This window comes from Prionailurus viverrinus, chromosome E1, assembly GCF_022837055.1.
Source record: "Prionailurus viverrinus isolate Anna chromosome E1, UM_Priviv_1.0, whole genome shotgun sequence".
Taxonomy (NCBI): domain Eukaryota; kingdom Metazoa; phylum Chordata; class Mammalia; order Carnivora; family Felidae; genus Prionailurus; species Prionailurus viverrinus.
In genome coordinates, this window is record NC_062574.1 from 35,699,799 (window position 1) to 35,726,229 (window position 26,431).

Below are 26,431 nucleotides of genomic sequence, written 5' to 3' on the forward strand. Positions count from 1 at the left end.
GATTAAGACCTAAGCTTTTATCTGTGGTCGGCTACTTAATTTTCCTCTTTGTAAAATGGAAATGATAGTTTCTAATTCACGAGGCGTTATGGTCATGCAGGTAAAGCCCTTGACTTTCATGGCACACGGTATGTGTTCAGCAGGTGTTCATTTTCGATTATTGTTAGGTATCATTTACAGCAGTTGGTTACCTTTTTAGCTAACCAAGTTGGCATTGAGAGGGACTGAGTTATTATTGAGTGGAAGTGAAGACTGTGGTACTGTGACATCTGAACTCTGCAGGTGGCTAGTATTTTACCCAACTGTTGAAAATCTGTTTGTTTAGAGGCAGGGCTGCAGTCTAGCTTCAGACTGAGTAGGAAACTTTCCTTAAGCCTAAATTCGGTGTCAGCGTCTGGGTATTTCCTACACAGGACACCGCCCCAAACTAGTTTCTACTTTTAGCTCAACCCCGGTAAATTTCCTTAAATATCCTTATGAACTTGGCCCCGCCCACATGCCCCCACCCGGTTGGTTCCAATGCTCCCGGGGTTAGTTCAATCCCAAGGATTTTTCCGAGTTGATTGGCGCAGCAAATGGGAAATCCTTTTACTTTTCTGATTGGTCGCGCGTGGCACTGGGGCGGGGCATGTGGGAGTGTCTTGCCTGGAAGCCGGGAGCTGTCATTGGAAGATAAACCCGGCATTTCCAGAGCTTCGTGCCGTCGCCTAGGTCGCGAGGGGCGGGCCTCCTCCCGCCCAGGCTCTTATTATCCTTTGCATTGGCCAGACATGTCGTCACTCACAGAACTTCGAGCTCATTGGTACGAAAGCTCCAAGAGGCGATGGATGATTGGTTGGCTGCCGTTCCCGCCCCCGCGCCAGTCGCCATTTTGCAGAGGGGAGCCGAAATCCGAAAGGCAGTGGTGTGGGTAACGGTGCTCTGTGCGGCGGCAGGTAAGTGGGGCTGGGTAGAAGGGGCGGCAGCATTCAAGGCCTGGCTGGATTTCCGCACCGTCAGCGGCCAGGAAACCAGAGAACAGCGGTTGGCCTGCGGAAAGGGGTCGGGCTCCCTGTCCCTTTTCCACCTTCTGTAGGGCCAGCGCTGCGGGTACCCGGGGGAAGCTTGGCGCGTCCACCGTGACCCTCCGCTCTCCCGAGGGCAGGCAGGTTGAGAGGGAGCGGCCTGGCGGACGGGCAGAAAAGGCATTCTGGGTTCTTCCCGGGGACCCGGAGCCCGTGCCTGCCCGCCGCGCACGCCCATTTGCTCCCCTCCCCCGCCCCCTTCTCGTTCGCGCCCAGAGGGTCTCGCCGCTGTTCCTCCTTGATGGATAGTTGGTGCTTGTGGCAGGGAAGGGTGAACGTGCTAAAGAGGTGCCGGGATCGGGGATATTTTTCCCCAGAGGGTTTCCAGAAACGCAGCGGGATTTGGGAGCCTCTGGCAGATGAGGAGGGAGAAGAGGGAAAGAGAAGCAGGAGGGAAAACCTAGGTGGTGTACCGTGTGTGGTTGGGAGGGGGAACGGAGCACGAGTATTTGGCTCCAAGGACGTGTAAGTGGGAAGTACCTCCCCACTCCACTCCCAGCACGTTCCTTACAGTTTTTCTCATCTATGCGGTTTGCGTTTTTTTCGGAAACAAAGACAAGACGTCTCTAGTTTTGTCGCCCAACAAGATTTTGACTGCTGCAATGCCCTGGACGTTTGTATACTTTACATACAAACCATCTATGAATGATAAAAGCATTCATCGTTCTTTGGTTGTAGCAGTTCATCTTTACTTCATTTATGTACGGGATAAATGCTTCTTTTCTCTGATGGCGGAACAGAATGGTGTATGCTTGGACATCATACGTGTTAGGCTACTGTGGGAAACCGTTGAATTTCATTCGTGAGGCCTCTGGAATTTGGTGACCTCCCCTCTGAGGTCACTAGGGTCCAGATGAATGAGATTGGCAGTCCTTACTGCATTTTCTCTCTGCTCTGCCAGGGAGTAAAGTTTTTCTTTGTTTAGCAGTTTAACTGGAAAATCATAGTCTTCATAACAAGGATTTTTGGGGGTGGGTGGGAGAATCTTTGTAGACTTTGAGGAGCTTGGTTCGAGATTCAGACACAGTACTATTTTAAGTCTTTAGAATGTCAAGCTTACACTTCATAGGCTGATGTGTTAAAAGACTGTAAATTCCTGCAAAGCTAGTCTGTCTTTACTATTGCCTTTCTTTATAGAATCTATCATGCACTCTCCTAAAAAATAAAATATTGAACATATATGCTGTTAGATATCAATAGTAGTGATTACCTTTTGGGAGGTAAAGATTGGGATTGAGGAACAAGGAGCTCTGGGTCGCTGGTAATCATCTTTTTATGATTGGTTCCTGACATTTCATTGAACTGTATGGTTATTGTGTGTGTTTTTATCTGTGTGTAAATTATATTTCAACAAAAAGTAAAAAAAAAATTGGTTGAGAGGCAGGTGATGTCAACACTGGATGCTATGGGATCTCCTCAACTCTTTGCCCAGTTTCTCTATTAGCAGTGCAGTGTCTCGATGCCCTATTTCCTCCCCTCTGAAAATTTTGTAGGTTCTTTTCTGGATATTGATACTGATTGCTAGCCAAAGGCAACTACTAAATTTCTAAGAGATACTGATACTTAACCTGCCTTAAGGACTTTGCTTCACATCCAGTAAAATACACTGGTTCTGGGGCGCCTGGGTGGCTCAGTCGGTGAAGCGTCTGACTTCGGCTCAGGTCACGATCTCGCGGTCTGTGAGTTCGAGCCCCGCCTCAGGCTCTGTGCTGACAGCTCAGAGCCTGGAGCCTGCTTCGGATTCTGTGTCTCCCCCTCTCTCTGCCCCTCCTCTGCTCATGCTCTGTCTCTCTCTGTCTCAAAAATAAATAAAAACATTAAAAAAAAAATACACTGGTTCTGTCCTTCATTAGTTCTCATTTCAAGAGAGTGTAGATGTATATGTTGTGGCATGGCTTCCATACTTAGGGTGACCAAAGCCTGCTGCCATAGTGGTATCATTGACTGTGTTTCCATTATCCCATTTGGGTGCTGCAATGAAAAAAGAGAATTTTGTGGCAAGACATCAAAAAGCTTAGTTGAATTTCCCTTTGAAAATTAGATACACTACTCTTTATTGGCCAAATTATACTTAAAATTGTTTAAATTTTACTAGGAGCCACCTCTGACAGAGACTTGTATTTTATGTATGGCATTTCTATATCTCTGCAAAGAACAGTTACTTAATTTGCCTTTCTTTTCAGGTAACAGAATTCAGTCACAATGGGGAACGTTTTTGAAAAACTGTTTAAAAGTCTGTTTGGGAAAAAAGAGATGCGGATTCTTATGGTGGGTTTGGATGCAGCTGGAAAAACCACCATCTTGTATAAATTGAAGCTGGGAGAGATTGTGACTACCATCCCTACAATAGGTATGTTCAGGACCTGTGACGACCAATTTACAACTTAGTATGTTGTACTTTCGCATGCTTTTTTGTTATTGAATGCTTTTTTTTTTTAAGTTTATTCATTTTGAGAGAAACAGTGTGAGTGGGGGAGGGGCAGAGAGAGCGGGACAGAGAGAATCCCAAGCAGGCTCCATACTCTCAGTTCAGAGCCTGATGTGGGGCTTGAACCCACGAACTGTGAGATCATGACCTGAGCTGAAGTCAGATGCTTAACCGACTGAGCCACCCAGGCATCCCTATTACTAAATACTTTTTTTGAAAATTTTGTCTGCCCCAAGAGCATAAATTTTTTGAGGCCAAAACTAGGTGGTATAGAATTTCTTAGTTGTTCCTAGGCATCTCTAGGACATTGCTAGGTTTACAGGGCATTCACATGAACACATTTCGGTTTAAGCACACTTAACCCTATCTGCTTGGCAAAAAAAGGAAAAAGATAACGATTAAAACAGGGAGGGCAGGGGCACCTGGCTGGCTTGGTTGGTAGAGCTTGGGACTCTTGATCTTGGGTATTGTGAGTTTGAGCCTCATGTTGGATGTGGAGATCACATAAAGATAAAATCTTAACGTTTATTTATTTATTTAAAAAATTTTTTTTAACGTTTATTTTTGAGAGACAGAGCACGAGCAGGGAAAGGGGCAGAGAGAGAAAGAGAGAGAGAGAGACAGACAGACACACAGAATCTGAAGCAGGCTCCAGGCTCCAGCCTGTCGGCACAGAGCAGGATGCGGGGCTTGAACTCACGAATCGTGAGATCATTACCTGAGCCGAAGTTGGATACTTAACCTACTGAGCCACCCAGGTGCCCCTATGTTGATTTATTTTTGAAGGAGAGAGAGACAGCGTGAGCAGGGGAAGGGCAGAGAAAGAGGGAGACACAGATTCCATAGGCTCCTTGGGACTCTTGATCTTGGGTGTTGGGAGTTTGACCCTCATGTCCCACGTGGAGATCACTTAAAGATAAAATCTTAAAACAAACAAACAAACCGGGAGGGCAGGTATGTCCTCTCTTCCACTCAGTGTGTGTCCCAGCCTCAGCCTGAGATGGGAGCTGGCAATTACTGTTGCCTCTTCAGTCAGACTTCCTTCCAGCTGGCCTTTCTAAGGGGAAGCATGTCCGCAGGAAGTATGCTTCTAGGTTTAAAGATGCAGTGTGATTTTCTTCACTCTGGCTCAAACCAGTTGCTTGAGTTGGTGTCCAGCTGAAGAATCTGATTTATTCCAATGCTGGAGGACGACATGGCAGTGTAGTTATCCCTGCACCCCGGCACTGTGTTTTGTGGGCCATTTAGGGATTTTGCAAAGGCAGGTTTGACAGGACTTGATCTCTGCCTTATGAACTGCCTCTAGATCCAAACTCCCACGTAAGAATAGGCTCCCGAGGATGATGTGTGAAGTCAGTAGCATTCTGAATGTTGGATTAGTCACAGGAACCAAAGGATCGACTTCCAACTTGGGCAATGGTTTCAGAGATTGCAACATTTGGAGAAGGAGGAAACCAGATGGACAAAACGTTCATACCCACAATTAAAAAAAAATGTCATCAGTCCCAAATGAAAATAGCAGAATTGTGTGGTTTTCTCCAATTATAAAAATAATTCATGCCTCCATGATATCAGACCTACAGCAAAACATAAACAAGTGTTAAAAACACTGTACCATGAAGATTTTGGTGAAGGGGCATCTGGGTGGCTCAGTCGTCGATTAAGTGTCCGATTCTTGATTTTGGCTCAGGTCATGATCTTGTGGTTTGTGAGAGTTCTTGAGATCGAGCCCCGTGTTGGGCTCTGTCTGCACTGACTGCATGAAGCGTGCTTGAGATTCTTTCTCTCCCTCTCTCTCTGCCCCTTCCTTGTTCTCTCTCTGTCTCAAAATAAATAAACCTAAAACAAAAAAAAGATTTTGGTAAATATTTTTGTAAAATCATACGTGTGCTGTTTTCCACCTTACTCTGCATTAGACAGTATATTTGGATCTCTCTTGTTATTTCCTCCCTGTGGAATGCTTTCCCGCTTTCTTCCTTAGCCTCCTCCCCCTTTATGTAGCTAATGCCAGCTCATTCTTTTGGTCTTAGTTTACACATTATTTCTCAGGGACACCTCTCCTGATACCCCGGACTGGTTTTCCCCTGGTAAAAGTTTCCATAGTAACTTGACCTTCTTAGTAACTCTCAACACATTTGTCATTGCTTGCTCACTTGTCTTCCTTCCAACAGTGTGTGTGTGTAAGATAAGGGCAGGAACCAGGTCTGTCTTTTTCACCACTGTTCCCAAGCCCCTAGCAAAATGCCTGGCACATGGTCGTCCAGTAACTATTTTTAAGTTTACTTATTTTTGAGATAATTTTTAAAGTTTATTTTACATGTTTTGAGAGAGAACACACAGAAGGGGCAGAGAGAGAGGGAGAGGGAATCCCAAGCAGGCTCCATGCTATTAGCACAAAGCCAGATGCTGGCTCGATTTCATGACCTGAGCGGAAATCAAGAGCCTGACACCTAACTGACTGAGCCACACACACACCCCATAAATATATATATATATATATATATATATATATATATATACATATATATATATATATGTATGTATATATATATATATATATATATATATATTTAAGTTTATTTATTTATTTTGAGAGAGAGAGAGCACAGGCATGCGCACACATGAGCCAGCCGGGGGGCAGGGAGGGTCAAAGAGATTGAATCCCAACCAGGCTCTGCGTTGAGAGTGCAGCGTGGGGCTCGAACTCAGGAGCCATGAAATCGTGGCCTGAGCCAAAAATCGAGTCAAGAGTGGGGCACTTATCTGACTGAGCCACTCAGGCACCCCTGTCCAGTAAATGTTTGGTGAATGAATTGGATACCAACCTTGTGGTAGATCATTAAACTAATGGCCTCCAATGCATCATTCCTCTCTGTATCCACGCCCATATGCAGTTCCCTTCTACTGTGATGCTCAGCTTGGCCACAGGCTTGCTTTGGCTTAGGGAGCATCAACAAATGTAATTCAAGCAAAGGTGAAGTTAGTGCTTTTGCCCTGGGGCTTGCACTTTTGGAACACTGCCACCTTCAGAAGAGGAAGCCCAATGTTCCTTGAGAATGAAAAGACTACCTGGAGAGAGAGAGAGAAGCCTGGCCCAGCCCCCAGGGGATTCCTTGGCTGAATGTACTACAGGGGGAAACCCAGGCAACCCACAGAATTGGTGGTGGTGATGGAGGGAATCATTATTCTAAGTCACTAAGTTTGGGGGCTTACCTAACGACTGATACAGATGAACATCGCATTTTAATAACTGGATAGTATTCCATTGTAGCTATATTTTAATGAATTTCCATTGATGATTGTTCTTTGTAAGTGATGCTGAAGTAAGCATCTTTAACATTTTTGCAAAGTTTTCTCCTTGCAGTAATTTCTGGAGGAGGGATTGCTATGTTAAAACCAATGTACATTTAGTGGGGGCTGGCTGGCTCAGTCGGTGGAGCATGTGACTCTTGATCTTGGAGTTGTGAGTTTGAGCCCCGCATTGGGCGTAGAGTTTACTTAAAAACAAAGTACATTTAATATGGGTACACACTCACCAAAAAGGTTATGTCAGCAGCTACTAAAAACTGTTAATTTCTCCAGGGAATTTGCCGATCTGATAGAGAAAAAACACTGATTTTTATTGGGATTTCTTCTATTGTAAGTGAATATGTTCAAACATCAGTGGGTCTTTTGTATTTGCTCTTCTGTGACTTGATTTTAATATGGTTCTAGGGTTTTTTCTTTTTGTTGGCATGTTTATATGTCTCTTAACGATTTGAAGAAGGACATTATGGGTCAGGAACAAGTCTTGTCCCATGCTGGTTTTCCAGTTGATGGTCTTTCAACCTCATTTTTTCTGTGTTTTTCCATACAGAATTTTAGGTAGCCAAATTTACCAATTTTTTTCTTTTTTTAGGTTTGGTATCATTTTTAGAAAGGCCTTCCTCACTCTGGGGTCATAAAAGTATTCACCAATATTTTCTACTGCTAATAATAATGCATTATTATTTTTTTTGCGTTATTTTTATTTCATTTTTAAAAACATTGAAATATTTACTTGAAGTTTATTTTTCTGTTACAAGTAAGTTAGGGATTTAGTTATATTTATATTTATTTATATTTTGTTTTTTTTAATTATTTATTTTTGAGAGAGAGAGAGAGACAGAGTGTGAGCTGGGGAAGGGGCAGAGAGAGGGAGACACAGACTCTGAAGCAGGCTGCAGGCTCTGAGCCGTCAGCAGAGCCCGAAGCGAGGCTCGAACTCACAAGCTGCGAGGCCGAAGCTGTGAACTGAGCCGAAGTCGGCCGCTTGACCGACTGAACCACCCAGGTGCCCCTAGTTACATTTTTCAAATGAGAAGGCCAGTGCTGTCCAGTAGTACATTCTGTAGTGATGGAAGTGTTCTGTGACCACTGTCCAGGTTGATAGCCATAGCCGCAAGTGGCTCTTGAGCGCTTGAAATGTGGCTAGTGCGATTGAGGAGCCCACGTTTTTAATTTCAATTAAATCCAGACAGTCACATGTGTATAGGACATGTGCAGGGATAGACAGTTCTCCACCATTTATTGGAAACACTTTTCCACACTGATTTTAAATGCCTTCTTTGTCATATATTAAGTTTTCATGGGTGTGTGTGTCCTTCTGGACAACCCCCTGTTGTCGTCATTTGAACTTCATTATTTCAAGTATTATTAAGGTTTGATAATATCTTTAAAAAATTTTTTTTGTTTATTTATTTTGAGACACACACACACACACGCACACACAGTGTGAGCTGGGGAGGGGTAGAGACAGGGGGGTGGAGAGAGAGAGAGACAGAGAATGAGAATCCCAAGCAGGCTCCGCACCATTAGCGCAGAGCCTCATGCGGGGCTCAAACTCACGAAACCGTGAGATCATGACTTGAGCCAGAGCTGAGAGTCAGACACTTAACCGACTGAGCCACTTAGGCACCCCTAATATCTTAAAAGTAATTTGTTACCTGTTTTCAGAGAGTTCTTGGTTATGCTTACTTATTTTTCCAGATTACATTTAAGATCGTTTTGCTAAGTTTCCTATCCCACTTCCTTTCCCTCTTCGCTTTAGAATGGCATTGAAATTATACATTTATTTAGCAAGAATTGAGATTTCTGCAATGTAGTGAGAGCCCCTCGCGAAAACCAGGCTTGACTCAAAGTGAGATTTAGAAAGTGAGCAGTCCCAGGTTGTGGTAGGCCTCAACAGTCATGTTCGGGATTTGGGTGTGGGAAGCCAAAGAGAGATTATTTTTCCCTCCTTATTTTAAATATTTCAATCAAGCATGAATGTGTAGGGAAGTGATATGACCACATGTGTTTTGAGAGTTTTGATTAGAAAATGGTAGTGGACAGAGAGGAAGAGTGGCTGCCGCTAGATTAGTTAGGTTGCTTCAATAATTGAGGCAAGAAATGACAGTTTCAGGGGTTAGGATGACTATTAGATATTTAGGAGGTTGGACAGATAAGATTTGATAATGAGAATTTTTTTTTATTAAAAATTTTTACGTATTTTTGACAGTGAGAGAGGGACAGAGTGTGAGTGGGGGATGGGCAGAGAGAGCGAGGGAGGGAGACACAGAATCCAAAGCAGGCTCCAGGCTCTGAGGTGTCAGCACAGAGCCCGACCCGGGGCTCGAACTCGTGAACCGCAAGATCATGACCTGAGCCGAAGTCGGACACTTAACCGACTGAGCCACCCAGGTGCCCCCATAATGAGAATTTTAGGGGTGAGAGAGTTGAAAGTGTCAGTGATGCCTTCCAGATTTCCAGCTTGTGGGATGAAGGGGTGCAGGGGTAGCTAGGAGAGGAGCAGGTTAGAGGGGTGGGGATCTTTAGTTTTGACGTACTGCCTTACCGGAGCCTTTGAGACATTTAACCAAAGATGTTAGATAGAAGGTTGAATTATGGACCTGAAGCTCAGGAGATCTGGGTTCAGATCATGTAAATTTGAGAGTCATTAGCACAAAAATGGTGGTACAGCCCCAGGAGGGAAGGAGATTACCTCTGGGGATGTGGAAAGAAGAGAATGGATGGGGCAGTACAGAGTCCTAGGAAGTCCATCATCTAAGGATCAATTAAATGTGGTTGAGCTCACTAAGTAGACCGAGAAGGTTCAGCCATAGAATTAGAAGGAGAATGGGAAACCAGGGAAGAGTTTGAAGGAGGGAGTGAGCAGTAGTGTCAGATGTGAAGTCAAATTACCTAAGAACCAAAGAGCATCTGTTGGATTTATTGACATGCCGATCGATCACTACTTGCCTCGGCAACGCCAGGTCTGTAACATGGTGGGCAGAACCAAGGTTTTCTAGGGTACAAGGTGACACAGTAGGTGCAGTGAATGTAACTATTCTTGGAGAAGTTTGGCTTTAACAGGGAAAATGGAGGGTGGTAGCAGTTCAAGATGTGGAGTCAAGGAAGGGCTTTTTTTGAAAGATGTGAAGATTTAAGTGTGCTAAGAAGAACAGGGTGGGGATTTCAGAGAGCGGGGGGAGAGCAGCCCAAGGTCTGGCGGTATGAGTGGTTAGAACTGACATTGGATAGTGGCCCTCTTCTGTTGTTCCAAGGAGGGAAGCAAAGGGTGGGGAAAGGTGTAGGTAGGTTTCTTCATTGTTTGGTGGGAGGTGAAAGTCATCCCATTAGTGGTTTCTGTTTGCTCTGAAGTGCACTGTAAGATCTGCTGAGAGAAAAGAAGGGGATGTGTGAGGTTTGAGTCTGGAGAGAGTAGAGAAGGTGATGAGTGAAAGAGCGAGCTAACATACTCGGTTTTGTAAGCCATAGATCTTTTTTTCTTTTTCAAGTAAGCTCTAGGCTCAGAGTAGGGCTTGAACACACTATCCTGAGATCAAGCGTTGCATGCTGTATTCCACTGAGCCAGCCCAGCGCCCCTGTAAGCTATAGATCTTTGACTAGCAAGTTGCTTTGTAAATTAAAAGTACTGTCCAAATGTTAGCTGAAATACATGGGAATCGTTCAGCCAACAGAAGTCTTCATTAACAATTTTCTCCGTCTTCCCAATTTAGGTTTCAATGTGGAAACGGTAGAATATAAAAATATCAGCTTCACAGTCTGGGATGTTGGTGGCCAGGACAAAATCAGACCTTTGTGGCGACATTATTTCCAGAACACCCAAGGTAAAGGTTATCCAGTCTGTGGTCTTGGAACCATTTGTATTAAATGCGTCTAAAGTTGGATGCTCGTGGCAAAACCTTGTGCTCTGCTCTGTTTGGACTGTCAGTCGTTCCTTCTCTTCCGATGACCCACTTACACTTCCTGGGGAGGTTTCTTTTCGGAAAATGGTCCCTGCCTTTCTAAAAAAGGTGCTTGGGCCTTAATGCCCTACCTAGAAAACTTCTCTTAATCCAGATTCGTTAAAAGGCTATCCTGATGAATTGTGTCTTTTGGTTCATTGAGAATTGTATGTATGTTAGATGAAGTACCAGTATTTGAAGAATTTGGATTCAGTAAGCTCTTTTAAACCTGTTGAGAATATCTAAGAATCATGCCTCTGGAGAGAAAGAAATGAACAGGTGTGGCTGGAACCCCAGATGCCAGCATCTTGTGTGGCCACAGTCCCTCCCTGTTGCCCTGCTATTCTAGAGGTGCAGGAATCGACATGCATATCCAGATCCTTGCCTTGTTTCCTTATCACTGGTTTCTTAGAAGTTGGGGTTCTAATGGGTCCACGCCCATCATCAATCTCTTTGAGGTTTTTTCCATGGATTTTGTGTTGGATAAATGCTACCTTCTAGAATGTTGCCTGTCAAGATATCCATAAACTGTTCACATAGCTGTTTACACCCTGATTCTCATGTAGAATCATAACCAGATGGCATCTTCACGCTCGCTTTAGAACTTATTTGGAGTCTTAATTTTGCAGATTCTACTACTGGTGGTGTTTTCATTGCATGTGGTTCATAGTAAAGGCCTGTATTTGTCGGTCTTGTCACACCCGGTGCCCAAGCCTGCTGGCCCTTTATGTTTTAGATCATTGTTGTAGCACTTCACTTCATTTGCAGCTATTTTCTCAGCCTTTAAATTAAATTGTATATTTTTTTTCTTAAAATGCTATGTGTGTGTGTGCATGTAAACATATATATGTGTGTATGTATACACACACACACTTGTTGTTGTTGTTAGTGGAAACTTCAAAAGATATAAGGAGGAGAGGATGCAGAATGAACCCCCCTTGTACCCATTGCCCAGCTTCAACAGTTTACTAGCATTTTGCCCAGAGTATGTTCTAGCAAAGCCCAGACGTGATAACCTTTTGCTCATGTATCCTTCAGTTTTCATTTCAAACCAATAAAGCCTTTTTTTCTGAACATAATCTCCATGCCATTATCACACCCCCAAAATTAGTATTAATTCTTTAATGACAAGTACCCAGTCCGTATTCAAGTTTCTCCGGGTGGGTCAGATATGTCCTTTCTACGTTTGATTTGTTTGCATTGGGAACCAAAGTTCACACATTGCGTTTCATGGTTGTGTCCCTTTAGTCTCTTACTCTAAAACAGATCTTCTCCCCACCTCTTTTTTTCCTGTGTCATTTTTTGTTAGATGTTTATCCTGCATTTTGGATTTGGCTGATTATTGTAGTGTTACTTAATTTGTCTATGGATATCTTGTAAAATGGTAGTTTGTTCTAGAGGTTTGGTTACATTCTGGTTCATATTGGCGGCAAGAATACTTCAGAAGTGGTGCTAAGTACTTCCTGTTGTATCACATCTTAACACAGGCCTGGTTGTCCCACTTTTAGTGATGCTAAATGGATTCAGATGGTCTCAGCATACTTCTCCCAAAATAAAGTTGCCTTTCACTTAGTGATTCTAGCATTCGTGGAAGACTGCTAGATCTGTTATTAGAGTTACAGAATGGTGATTTTTCTAGATCGTGTCATTTCAGTTGTATTTGTTAGCTGAAATCCTTCTAAACAGAGAACTCGCATCAAATATTTGGTTTCTCTGAAATATAGTTTATATAAGAAAGGCAGAAAAAGTGCTTAATTCTTTACCTTTACTGATCTTCAGAGAACGAACCTGATAACCTAGCACCTTCCATGATGACTGTTAGATTTTTACATCTCTGTTTCAATCCACTGCAGACAAATACCTTCTGATACTCAAGAGTGTTCGTTTATCTTGGGTTGGTACTTGCCATAATGGCCAGACGGATGCAATTCCTCATTAGTCAATAAATCTAGAAAGCGTGGGTCTGAACCACAGCTCTGCTATGAAACCTTGGGAAGGTTAAGTAATCTTTTCTCAGTTTCCTTATCTATAAAATGGAGGTACCACCTCCTGTGTTGGATCATTTGGCTTGAATGAGATTGATTTTGTAAAATGCTTTGTTCGGTGGTTAGATGGTAGTAGGCTAGGAGCCTGTATTAGTCTGGCTTCTCCAGAGGAAACAGAACCAATAGGATGGATGGAAATATATATATATAGATCTCTCTCTCTATATATCTCAGGTTTATTATAAGGAACTGGCTCACGTGGTTACAAAGGCTGAGCAGTCCCAGGATTTGCATTTGGCAAGCAGGAGAACCAGGGTGGCTGATGCTGGAAGTTCCAGTCCAGAGCCAGAAGTCCTGGAGGCCAGTTCCAGGATGGCCAGGCAGGGACTTCTCTCACTCTTTTCTTTTCTTCAGGCCTTCAGTGGACTGGAGAGGCCCACCCCCGCGGGGAAAGGCAGTCTGCTGTACTCAGTCTGCTGATTCAAATGTCATTAACCTCATCCAGAAACCCCCTCCCAGACACACCCAGAGAAACGTTTGGCCACATGTCTGGGCACCCCGTTGGCCAGTCAAGTTGACTCGTAAATTACCCCATCACAGAGCCCAAATTGTGAGAGGTTTTACTTCCTCATTCTCTGGCAGGATTCCTTTTGCCTGCCTGATCTAGTGCTGTCACCTTCAGTCACCAAGTTGAAATGCCTTTTTGTTTTCAATCTTCTATTCTTAACAAGTCCAGTTTAATTGAACTCCAGCGACTGTTGCTTTGATGGCAGGCACCTGGCTGTGTTCTAGGACCTTGCGGTGCGTAATTTAGACTGCTCATGAGATTAGCAAATGGGGAGTGTTTGAAGAATGGATTTGCTGTCTGTGGTGGGTCCAGGCATCTCAGTTCTGAGTGGCCTTGGATGCTGCCTCTTTTTCTTCTGCCAGCTTCTCAAAGGTCAGGCTGTGTTTTATTATTTAAATTTTCTTCATCAGTATGTTGAGTATGACAGACTAAATGATAGCTTTTAGCTCTCCATTAAGACATTTGACTGTCTTCACTAGGCTTCGCTTGTATAGATTGGAATTTGAATAGTTTATGTGATTTCTTAGTTGATTATATTAGAGTGCATAAAATGGTCCATTAGTTCTCACGTGGACAGATTTTTCTCTTTTTTTTTTTGTAAGGTTTTTTTCCTTGATTGTAGGTGTGGTAATTTTAATTTGTTAAATGGCCATACATTTATATGGTTCAAATTTCCAAAAGAAATAAAAGTGTATAACGAAATGCCACTGTCTCCTTCCTGTCTCCTAACCACCCAGTTCTCCCTCCGTAGACCAGCACTTCTATTTTTTTGCACATCTGTCCAAAGATATTTCTGCATGTCAGCTCAGAGCCCAATGCCGAGCTCGAACTCACTCATGGACCGTGAGATCATGACCTGAGCCAAAGTCGGATGCTTAACCCACCGAGCCACCCAGGTGCCCCAGCCTCCCGGCCTTTTAAAACAAATTGTAGTGTACCATTCATGTGTAAAATGATCTTTTCTAGGTTCTCCCCATTCAAAAGTAGAGTCAGTCTGATGCTAGATTCTTTTGTTTCTCAGATCAGGATTTATGTGAAAGCAGTATAAAGTGGGCCCTGATATTTATAAACCTTTGTTTCTATCAGGAATGGCGAAGGGATTCTATGTCTGCTCCTACCCTGTCAGCTCTGCTTTGGAGACTAAGGATCTCCTCGAATTTCTGGATAACCTTGTTTGCTTAGTTATGATCAGAGACCTGGTTATACTATTGGTAGAATGTTGCATCTTTGGGGAAGTTTTGGATGTTCTGCGTTGTTTTAATCTGATGTGATATAACAGACGGGACTTTGGCTCGGGTGCAGCACCCGAGCACCCCGAAGCCGTGGGAGCTCCTGTCTGAGGAGTGGGCCACCCCAGAGCAGCTGGCCAGGCAGCTGTCGGGTGGGCCTGGGAAGCAGGAGGAAAGGGGCAGAGGGCCAGCGCCGGTTCTCCCTCCTGACATCGCTGTGAAATCCGTGTTGGAGGCAGCCAAGAAGGCATCCTCTCACGCTACACTTCTGCTACTGGGAAGGTCCCTTTGGCAGTGTCCCCATAAGCTGTGGCTGAAGCGGGGCACAAATCTCCCCAGCGACAAGGAGGCCTCCCGAGGCAGCCCGTTGCGTCTTCAGTTTTGTTGACTCTTTGTCGATGTCCTGTAGTTTGTACCCACTGATCTTCAGGGTACTTATAGAGCTATATAAAACCGGTTGAACCTCTCTTTATGGCATGAACTCTTAGATATTTGAAGACAGCTGTCAGTCCCCCCAGTGAGTCTTTTCTCGAGATAAAATATCCCCGGTTATGTCAGTTCTTTTTCGTCTGACATCGTCTCTAGTTCCTCTGCCGTCCTAGTCTTTCTTTGAATCCTTCCAGTGGGCCTGCGTTGTAGAGCGTGTGGTCCTGCAGCAACCATGTAATCTTCACAGGATGTTCTGACTGACACACGATAGAGAAGGCTTTTTATCGCCCATACCCTAGAAACTGAGCTGCCGACACTGCTCTCGATACAGCCTGAGAGCAAATTAGTTCTGGCAGCCACTTCATGTTTTTGTCGCACGGAGGGCTTATTGTCAGCTAGCCACCAAGTTCTTACTATCATTATGTACTTTACCATACACGGATGGCTGCGAAGACGGTCTTCCCCATTCTCTATTTGGGCGTGAGTAGGATTTCCCAGGGAATCATCTTGGCCCAGTGCTTCCTCCAGCCAACCAGTTCGGTGCAGGTTTGTAGCAGCAACCAGTTCTGTGCAGGTTTCTACCACCTTTGCTTCCACACAGTGTGGTGGTATCTTTCTTCGACCTGTCTCTTGCTTCCTGGGGATCCCCTGATGCTCTCTCCAGTGTGGGATCCTGCAAAGATTTCCCGACACCAGCTACCTGGAGTTGGGCCAAACTTCACAGGTTAGAGGCACAAGACTCCCTCACTGCAGACACCAGCCGTAAATGGGGTCCCCAGACCACCCTCACTTCTCATTGGCTGGCTGCAAATTCAGCAGTTCCCACGACCCCCTCAGGTTCGGTAATTCATCAGAATGACTCACAGGACTCAGGAAAGCGAGATACTTAGAATTACAGTTTTGTTATAGCACAGGGATACAAATGAACCAGCCAAAGGGAGAAACACATAGGGCGAGGTCTGGGAGTTGCCAGACACAAAGCTTCCATGGTCCTTTGCACACGGAGAAAACACTGCATTACCTCTGGCACGCTGATGTGTAACATCATACGAGTCTTGCCAACCTGGGATGCTTCTCTGAACTTTGACGTCCTTTGTTCTTATTGGGATTTCATTATGTAGGCATGATGTAGAAGCAAGGTGATAAAGCATGAACCTTAACCTTTTCTCTCTATATTCTTGTTTCTGTTAATCTGGTGAAGGCCTGTGATGCTTCTGAAAAGGTAGGTGGGTTGAGTGTGCAGCAGGCTTCCTGACTGGAGATTAGATGTCCTTCCTTATGGATTGCTTTCGGTGAAACCATACACATAAGTAGGGAGAAGCTGTAAGGACGTATAAACAGTTCCCCTTTCCAGGTTCAGATTACCAACATGCTTGTGATTTCTTTCCAGGTCTGATTTTCGTGGTTGACAGTAATGACAGAGAGCGGGTCAATGAGGCCCGAGAAGAACTAACCAGAATGTTGGCAGAAGATGAGCTCAGAGATGCAGTTTTATTGGTGTTTGTAAATAAACAGGTATGTTGTTGGCTTTCTGAATACCGGGGCTGAAATTTCTGCCAGATGTTCACTTAAAAATATGGATACTTAAATTAGATATCTGCCTTCCTCTCTCTCTAGTCTCTACTGTAACCTTCCCACCTTACCCCCCACCTCTCTCTCTCTCTCTTTTTTTTAAAGTAAGCTCTAGGCCCAACATGGGGCTTGAACTCACAACCCCGAGACAGCCAGGCGCCCCCTATGCACCTCCTTTTTAGCTTATGTCTTCTATTCATTCATGCAACAAATATTAATTGAGCATCTACTAAGATCCAGGCATTGTTTTAGGTATTGGTGTTGTAGCAGTGAGCAGCAAGACTGACAAAAATCCCTGTGTTCATGGAGTTTGCATTCTAGCGCAAGCAGAGTCAGTCGGTAAATAATATGTAATGTGTCTGCTGGAAGTGTGGAGGATAGATGTGGGGAAGGGCCAGGATTCCTCCCATCATAAGATGACATTTGAGAAGAAGACCTGAAGGCCAGCAGGAAGGGAGCCATGTGGGGCCAAAAATAGCAAGGCAGCCAATACAGCTGGAACAGAGTGGGCGGGGGCGGTGAGGGAGGAGATGGTTGCATCATAGGGGGCCTATCTTCCAGGAGAAGGGTCTTCTACATAAATGTAATGGAAAGCAGTAAAGGAAGAGTGGGAGGAGGGCCAAGTGTAGAGCCGTCCCACCTTGGGACTCAAAGCCGAACTAAGCTTGGAAAAGAAGGTAGAGTTGTGGAACGTACCAGCCCGAGATAACCTCAGTCGATTGTGGTGTGTTTCCATCCACTTTCTCCTCCATGAACACATTCGTTATGTGACTGAGCTCACGCTCTTCTGACTGGGTGGCATCCTGTGTGTCACTTTTTCTCTTGGCCATCCAGCTCTTTGTAATCATGATTTTAAATGGTGGCTGGGTCATCACTCAGTGATTACCTTACTGCTGGGTTCAATGCCAGTCCAGAATTTCACTAGTGAGCACAATAGACTTTCAAAAAGAAAATGACACTTGTTCTTTTTAATTATAAAAACAGAACATGCCCGTGGTAAAAACATGCCAGCAGTTCAGAATACCAAGTGAAATGTTCTAGCCTCACTCTTCAGGGTAAAACATTGTTGAATTTCTTCTTTTCCCAGAGTTACAACGTTCTATGCCTGTGTAAACAGTTATGTGATCGTATTCATATTTACATTCTGGAGATCAGGTTTTTTACTTAGCATATCTTTGATGTCATTCCATATCACTATGTCTAGATCCATATCAATATATCCAGATCCATATCAATATGTCTAGATCTACATTACGTGGCAGGCATAGTTGTAGGAACTTGAAATATATCAGAGAACAAGCTTGTAAACAAGCTTGGGTTCTAGTTAGAGGAGACAGATGATAAGTAATTCACGTACCAAATAAGTAAGTTTTATAATGTAGCAACATATGGTGACTACGGCATTTGAAAAGATTAAGCAGGACAATTAGGGAGGGGTCCTGGGGGCTCAGGTCACGAAGGCCTTGCAGACCATCACAAGGACGCTGGCTCTCCCCCTGAGAGAGACGGAGCTGTTGTCGGGTTTTGAAAGAATGGTTCGCTCTTCCCCTGACCGCTGGGTTGAGAGCAGACTTGAGGGGAACAAGTGCAGAAGCAAGGGGACCAATTAGGAAAGTTCTTTCAGTGCTCCAGCGTAGAGGTCATGGTGCTGGCATCGGGAGGGTATCTGTGGAGGTGCTGAGGAGGGGTCAGATTCTGCATCTGTTTTGATGGTACAACCAGTGGTGTTACCCAGTGTGGAGTTGAGAGGTCAGAGAGAGAGACAGATGAAGGATCAGCTGAGCTCAGACTGTGGGGTGGGGTAGGTTTGGGGAGAAGAACGTAGTATTTTGTTATGTAAACGCATCGTTAAAAACTGACTTTCGGGTTTTCTTTTTCAAGGATCTTCCGAATGCTATGAACGCAGCGGAGATAACAGACAAGCTCGGCTTACATTCCCTCCGCCAGAGAAACTGGTACATTCAGGCCACTTGTGCCACCAGTGGAGATGGGCTTTACGAAGGCCTGGACTGGCTCTCCAACCAGCTCAAAAACCAGAAGTGATCGGAAGCAATCCCTTCCCCGTGCGTTGTGGCAAAGTCAGCTGGCCTCTTCTGTGTGCGTGCGTGCGTGCGAGGAGCTGAGTGTGGGTGTGTGGCTGGGAGCAGGAGCAGCTTTCTCACACTGTGCCTTATACATGCTGTAAGAAAACCAGTCTTACGTTTGAAGAAAAACCAGTGTTACATGTGAAATGCTACCTTCCACTTCAGTAGCTCCGGCGCTCAGCCTGGCCGAGGGTGGAGGGCCCCCCGGGGCTTCCTGGTGCGCGCTCGCCAGAGCCGTCTCCACAGCGGGCAGGAGGCGGGGAGCTGGCTGGGGGCTGAGTGGAGCTGGCAGAGCCGGGGCTGGCGTCTCCGCACAGCTCGAGTCCCCTTAGACGCTGGTGTTCTTTTGTAAGCAGGAAGGGCCCGTCCTTCTTGCCCATCACTGCCAGAGCTAGCAACTCACTTGTCAGTGCTTTAAAGCAAAAGATCCTCAAGAGGAAAAAGGCACTTGCTTCCTGCGGGTTTGAAGTTCAGATCTGAACTTTTCCCTTAAGTTATTTTCTTCCTGGTGTAATGTGCTTCATTTAAAGGAACTCGAGGTCTTTTTCATTAGAGTGTCAAGTCTCCATAACACTAGAAAATTGTCCAGTCCTTTCCTCATGCTAGTTCCTTCCCGTTTGCCTCTTATTTGCCCGATGGAGACCATGTGGGGTAAGTAACCCAGCGGGAGGCCGAGGTTCTTGGCCACAGGGTCCTGCGGAGGGGCAGCGTGTGTCCCTGCGTCTGTCTCCCCTTCTCAGGTTTCAGGCTCCCGAGGCTGCTGCTCCCACTTCTCTGTCCCGTGCTAATGTTCTGTGCTCAAAGCGGGAGGTTCACTCCTGTGATGGAATCGTCGCCAAGTTCATGATCTCCCTTCAACTTTCGGTTTTGGTCTGTTTCTGTTCCCAGAACCACACACCTGTGAGTTCTGCGAGTGAGAGAGGGTTGAGAGCTTCCTTTGGGGTCGAGATGAAATTCCCGGCCACCCCTGTGATTGCCCCTGAGTCGGTGCTCACTTTTGATATGAAAATGTCTCCTCCGGACCGCTCTCTGCGGCGCCCGCTCCCCCTCCTGGATGGCAATAATGTCCTACGTGGAAACGTGCTTTATGTGGTCCTCAGAATGTTCATGAAAATGGCCTGGAGGTGAGCTTGGTTTCACGTGGTAGTCTAGAGCTCGTTTGGCCAGACAGCTGTTGACCGGATGTGTACCTGAGCACTTCCACTACGTGACCCTTGAGAAGTCCTTTTTCAAAAAAGCTTCTTATTCAAATTACAGAGGAGGGGAATGTAAGGTGAACTTGAACTAAAGTAACCCTTGTTTATTGATAATAATGAAGTCGATACTCCCAGGAAGAGATTTCCTGCCACGATCAACGTGGGGTGTGATGTTTTTCTGTAAGATGTTGACCCTAAAGACTGTTCATTGCAATACTGGCATCCAAGTCCCGATTTGGTTTTTAACCCTGGAACCGTTCCTGAGAGATTTAAGTTGTGCGCCTCAAATGGGCAGGGACTGCGTCCTCTACTTTTGTATTTGTGCTTAGTACGGTGTACCTAGTACAGTGCTAGGCCTCGTTTAACAATTGTCAGTCGGTTGGACAATAAAGAACTTGCTTTGGAAGGAGGAGAGGACAGCCACGTGCTTCTGTATGTGTCGTCGAACTACTTTAAGATCCCTTTTCCCTCCGTCTTAGCAGACTTCCTATTGAACATTCCCAGGGTACTTGTGCAAAAGACGACCCCGGAGTTGCTGTCCTGGCCTTTGTGCCTCTAGCAGTATCCTCACTGATCGCATCCATGACACTTTAAAACTATGGGCTTTCCCTGTGGTCTGGAGCTGGTGAGTGGGGGTGAGCGGGGCCACTTCAGTGTAGTCACTTTGAACAAAGACTTGGGTCCCTGAAAGCCATGTTGATATCCCAGTTATGTCCCTTACTGGCTGCTGGCCTCTGGCCATTTACTCTTAGCTTCTGTATCTCTTGAGCCTCCATTTGCTTACCTGTTTTCCTTTCTCTTTCTTTCTTTTCTTTGTCTGTCTGTCTTTCTTTCTTTCTTTCTTTCTTTCTTTCTTTCTTTCTTTCTTTCTATGCTTATTTATTTTTGAGAGAGAGAGAGAGAGGCAGAGTACAAGTGGGGTAGGGGCAGAGAGAGAGGGAGACACAGAATCGGAGCTGTCAACACAGAGTCTGACGCCAAACTTGGACCCACGAACCGTGAGATCATGACCTGAGCCGAAGTCGGACGCTTAACCGACTGAGCCACCCAGGGGCCCCTTTTTTCCTAAACTGTTAAATGGGAATGATGATACTTACCCAGTAAGGTTGTGCGGATTCAGTGTCTCAGACCTTTGTATACCTTGCTCTGGTGTTTCCCGGGGAGTATCTTCATGTCTAAGTGTGAACAACAGTGCTGGTGGCCACAAACCGATGAGCGTTATTTGTAGGAGAAGGGAAGTGGGATCGCGTGTGGGGCTGTATAAATCTCTCTCTTGCTCTCTTTACCTTCTATTCCTGCTGGATGCTTGGTCCTTTTCTAACCATGGAGAATGTTCACGAGACCAGCTGGGGTCCTTGATTACCAAGCATGTTGCTGTGTCCTATCCTCACCTGTTTCTCTTCCCTTTTTTGGTTCATTCTGTGGTTTTTAGTATATGCAACCACAACGACTGATTTTAGACAACCCCCCCTCCCCCCCCCCCCCCCCCCCCCGAGAAACTCTGGATCCAGTAGCATCCACTCCCCATTCCTCCCTTCCCCCAGGCCTGTGGCAACCACTAATCTATTTTCTGTTTCTTTGGATTTGCCTGTTCCGGGCAGGTGAGGGGCCTGGGGCTGGTGAGTGCTTTAGGAAGTGCTGAGGTGCTGTTGGCCTGACCACAGCATCCGTCCAGAGACATAGATCTGAGGCACAGATGAGGCAGAACCCCAGGGGAAGGACTGCCCCATAGGAACCATGGAATGTGTTATCTTGAGAGGGAATGGAATGCTACCAATAATTATGCGGGACACAGGGCAAAAAATGGGTTGTGTGGTCACCCTATGGAATGGTAAGGGCTCTGAACCTTGAATCCAAGTCTGAGGCTGAAATTAAAGCTCTGCCCACTTCCTGGCTGGATTTGGTTGGGCTACTCAACCAATGACCCTGCATTTCCTTACCTAGGAGCCTGACCTCTGGGATACAGCTCTGTGTGGATACCAAGAATATGGGGTAATATGGGGGTTCTGTGAGTCAATTCTATATATAGTGGGTCGTATAATCAGATTTATAATATAATATAGGCATATAATGCCTTAGCAGAACTGGGAATGTTTCCATGTGAGTTGCTCAGCACAGGAGGGTTTACACTCCTGTTGAGGTAGGTTTCAAGTGAAGTAGGACACCATGAAGTGACCTGAGTCCTTTGTCCACAGGTCTGATGGAGGTCATCAAATAGTACACACAAACTGATGATACGCCGTGGAGATGAATTTTTTTTTTCCCTTTGAAAGTTTCGATATTCTTCTCACCTTTTTTGGTAGCAGCTTTATTGAGACATAATTCACATACTCTACAGTTCACCCATTTAAAAGTGTACAGTCAGTGGTTTTCAGTATACTCAGATCTGTGTGACCATTATTGTAATTTTAGGACATCTTTGTCATCCTGAAAAGAAACCCTATGCCCTTTAGCATTTGCTCCCCATCCTCCCTCCCCCCCACCCCAATCCTAGGCAACCACTAACCACTGACACTGATCTTTCTGTCTGTAGATTTGGTGTATGCTTTTTTTTTTAATTTTTTAAAAAATGTTTGTTTATATTTGAGAGAGAGACCGCGTGAGCAGGAGAGGGGCAGATCCAAAGCAGGCTCCAGGCTCTGAGCTGTCAGCACAGAGCCCGGCATGTGGCTCAAACTCATGAACTGCGAGATCATGAGCCGAAGTCGGACGCTCAACCGATTGAGCCACCCAGACGCCCCTGCTGGGGATGCTTGTTAAACTGGCTTGTCATACCTTGTGGTCTCTAGGAGCACCATGCTACGAAATTTTCTTCTCTTTTTATTTTTATTTTTTTTTAATCGTCTTCTTTTATTCTAACGCATGGCCATGAGAAGGAGGGTGCTGTGCACACACAAGACTCACACACAAGCATTGGATGGACCACTGACCTTTAAGGCTCCGAAGTGTCTAGTCAGACTAGCTACTAATTTGACCAGTAAATAACTTGCTGCTGCTCATCGCCACTAGGTGGTGCTGCTGCTTCATCCCACTGACCTACACGCAGCGCTGGCAGAGGTGGGCCTTGGGGGTTCCAGGTGCTGGCAGCATCCGTCTTCTTCCCGGGACGTCAGGAGTAACCTAGGAAACGGCCTGCAGTTAGGGATGTGCCTGGAAGAGAAAGGCAAATGGACACCCAGAGCAGAACACTTGTGAGTGCCAATGATAATAAAGGTGGCAGCAGGATTAGAAGCGGTAATCATAATCGCAAAGCAGTAATCATTGCCATTTATTGAGCATAATACCATTGTAGGCACTTTACGTACATCAGCTCTGCTCTTCACACCCAGCAAGGCACATGTATTACATCTACTTTGCAAAGGGAGAAGCCAGGGTTCAAGAGGATAGAGTAACTTTGTGAGGCCACATGGCCATGATTCAAATGTAGATCTGGGGCACCAGGGTTCATGGTCTTCCAGAACACACGGCTGCCTCAGACTCTGTGCCGAAGACCAGACACCGGCACGTGGCGAGAGAAGGAAGCGAAAGTGACAGTGGAGACAGCTGGGGAGGGTCCAGGGCCCAGGCTCACAGCGGCAGGTACAGAACCATGTCAGCTGACAAGAAAGAATGAGTGGTGGATGGAGGGGAAGAGCCAGGGCATGGGGACGTGGGCTGCATTATTAGGCCAGTGGAGGCTGCGGCCAAGGGACACCTCAACCTACCTTGGATGCTTATGTTCTTTGGGAATCAAAAACTACAATCTGTTCTAAAACTGGATTGTGCTGATGGCTGCACCACTGTATACATTTATTAAGAACCTCCAAATTGCTTTCTCACAATGGGTGAATTGGATAGTAGGTAAATTACCTCAAGAAAGCTCTGTGAAATTTACAATCATGAAACCAATGGCAACAAGGGTGCTGAGTTAGTACATCTTGGCAGTGCTGTAGGCACCTTGAGAAGAGGGAGAGTATCATCTCAGTAGGAAGCCTGGCTGACAAGCTGTCCAGCCTCTGCTTGCATGCTTTTGGTGCCAGGGAGCTCAGTACCTTAAAGCAGCTGATTCTAGTTTGGGATAACTCTCTAATCTTCAGAAAATTGAAATCTGTCTCTTGCCCTTATCCTTCTGTGCAGAATAAATCTCTTTGCTTTGGCATGTGACATTTCTTTGAGTGCTTGAGGGCAGACATTGCATTCCCCCCCAAATTATTTTTATTTTTGTTTTGTTTTTTGGGATTTTAGAGAGTTATGTGGCGGGGAGGGGGCGGTGGTGAGGGGCAGAGAGAGAGAGAGAGAGGATCTTAAGCAGGCTCCAAGCTCAGCATAGAGTCTGACACGGGGCTCGATCCCACAACCCTGGGACCATGACCTGAACTGAAATTAAGAGTTGGACGCTCAATTGACTGAGCCACTCATGCACTCCACCCCCCAAGTTCATTTTTTATCCCATACGGAAACCCCCGGATTTTTCATATGTAAGATTTCTAGCCTCTCCCATTCTGGTAGCTCTCTGCCATACTTGCTTTGATCTGTCAGCATCTTTCTTAAAATGTAAGGGCCAGGGGTGAGCCCAATGATCAGATGCCAGCCCGGTGATATGGCTAATAGTTTGAATCCTGGAGTTAAGTTCTCTGAGTTCAAATCCTTGCTCCACTAAAGGTCAGCTGTGTGACAATGGTTAAAATACCAACCTTTCTGTGCCTTATATTTAAATCCGTTAAACCTTATTTCTTCATCTTGCTCACCATGGATCCTCAAAGATTCTGTCAGTTGCTTCGCCAAGAATAAGTATACAATGTGCATAGCAGCGTCTTCATGTACCGATTGATCAACAGTGCAATGAGGTCAATTTGACCATTTACCCTTACTGAGTACGTTGGCCACAAGTAACACCTGCCATCTTCTCTGAGGGCTCAAAACAGAGCTGACTACAGGTCAACGTCAAACATGCCAATCTCATTTCCGGAATCCACTTTCTTTTTCAAATGTGGGCAACATTTTCCTATTTCCAATTTCCGCCCACCCCTTGCACCTTCCTGGTTTCTCAATATTTATCAGTGAGGGTTCTGCAGTCACACCAGAAAGTTCTCAGATATATTTAGTTGGAATCAGGAAAGCTGAGCCCATGTAAAGCAGCAGGGCTCTCCTTGAGCACTGCGTCACCTGTCTTGGATCTCAGTTACTCCATAATCATGTTAGTTAACCTTTCCAGCTTGAGGATTATTCCCTTTAACAAAGGAAATGTAAGAAAATAGAAAGGAGGCTTTAGCTCTTTCCCAGTCTTTTATTAATATCGCGTCATCTGCCTTGAACATCTCCCTGTTACTCTTGCTCAGGAGAAAAAAAAAATGAGCTTTTAAAGGCTGCCTTTGTTAACATCTTATCATAAGCCCTCATCATTCTGGTATTCGATGATGATGATGATAATAATACCACCTAATATTTCTTGTATACTTACCGTGTTCTAGTCACTATGCTGTCTTACACCTATTCGTTTCATTTGTAAACATTCCCGCAACTGTCCATTCTTATCGCCTATCCTTCGGTGTTTCTCTTTCATTGTCCTCTTATAATCTGAGTTTAGCCCTGAGCTCCCAGTGTTGCCACCACTTACATTTCCTTAAAAGCTGCTGCTCGTCCCTTCCTCCTGATTGGGTGGGTCCTGCCTCTGAGGAAGTCCTGCCTTCCCAGACCTGCAGGGGTGGGGGGTGGGGGGTGGGGGGAGGTTCCCTGGGGCTGCATGACTCCGCATAACTGATGGCTACATACAAAGGGAGAAACTCAAATTTAACTGAGGAGGGATGCAGAAGGCAGAAAAGTGGTCTGGCCCTAGGAATGCAGTGGGAAGGAGTCCAAAGGTTAAAGTCTAGGATATGTGGGCGTGGCAGGAAGTGGAGAGAAGGAGCCTCCTTCCAGATAGAGGCTGTAACAGTGTGAACCCATCTGTGAGGGTTCTTTGTATGTGTTGATTTAACTGGGCTAAGGGATGCCCAGATAGCTGACAAACAGTATTTCTGGGTATATTTCTGGGTGAGTGTTTCCAGAAGAGGTTAGCATTTGACTCCGGAGACTGAGTAAAAAAGGCCCATCCTCACCAATGGGGGCTGGCATCACCCAATCCATTGAGGGCCAGAATAGAACAAAAAGGTGGGGGAAGGGCAAATTCTTTCTTTTCCTTCTTGAGCTTCAACATCCATCTCTCCTGCCCTTGGACATCGGAATCGGAGTTCACGGTTCTTGGTCCTTGGACTCTGGGATTTACATAGGCCTAACCTCCTTTGGCCTCAGACTGAATTATGCCACCAGCTTTCCCGTTAGCTCTATCTTGCAACAGCGTATCATGGCATATCTCAGCCTCCACATAAGCCAGTTCGCGTAATAAGTCTCCCCTGTGTATCACCACGTATCCTATTGGTTCTGTTTCTTTGGAGAACCCCAATACACCATCATTTCTTTTTTCAACCGTGAGGGTCAGAAATGAGTCCAGAGGAGTGGCTCTCTCCCCTACTTCCTCAACCTACTGAGGACGAAGACCGGCCACAAGCAGGTAAGACCTTCCAGGATGCTCTACTTTTAGCAGAATGAGCCTTTCTATCTGTTTTCCCCCCAGAGCCAAATTTCCTCACCCCTCCTGGATTTTGCCTCTG

The 26,431-nt window shown here is 45.4% G+C and overlaps 1 protein-coding gene across 1 annotated transcript; it reads left to right on the top strand.

The window, feature by feature from the left end:
• Positions 1-854: 854 nt before the first annotated feature.
• On the top strand, positions 855-20,212 carry LOC125152089 (ADP-ribosylation factor 2). The gene is made up of 5 exons (XM_047833818.1): positions 855-935; positions 3,248-3,414; positions 10,512-10,622; positions 16,341-16,465; positions 18,404-20,212. The coding sequence occupies exons 2-5, from the start codon at positions 3,267-3,269 to the stop codon at positions 18,563-18,565; spliced, it is 546 nt and encodes a 181-aa protein (XP_047689774.1). The 5' UTR covers positions 855-935; positions 3,248-3,266; the 3' UTR covers positions 18,566-20,212.
• Positions 20,213-26,431: the final 6,219 nt, after the last annotated feature.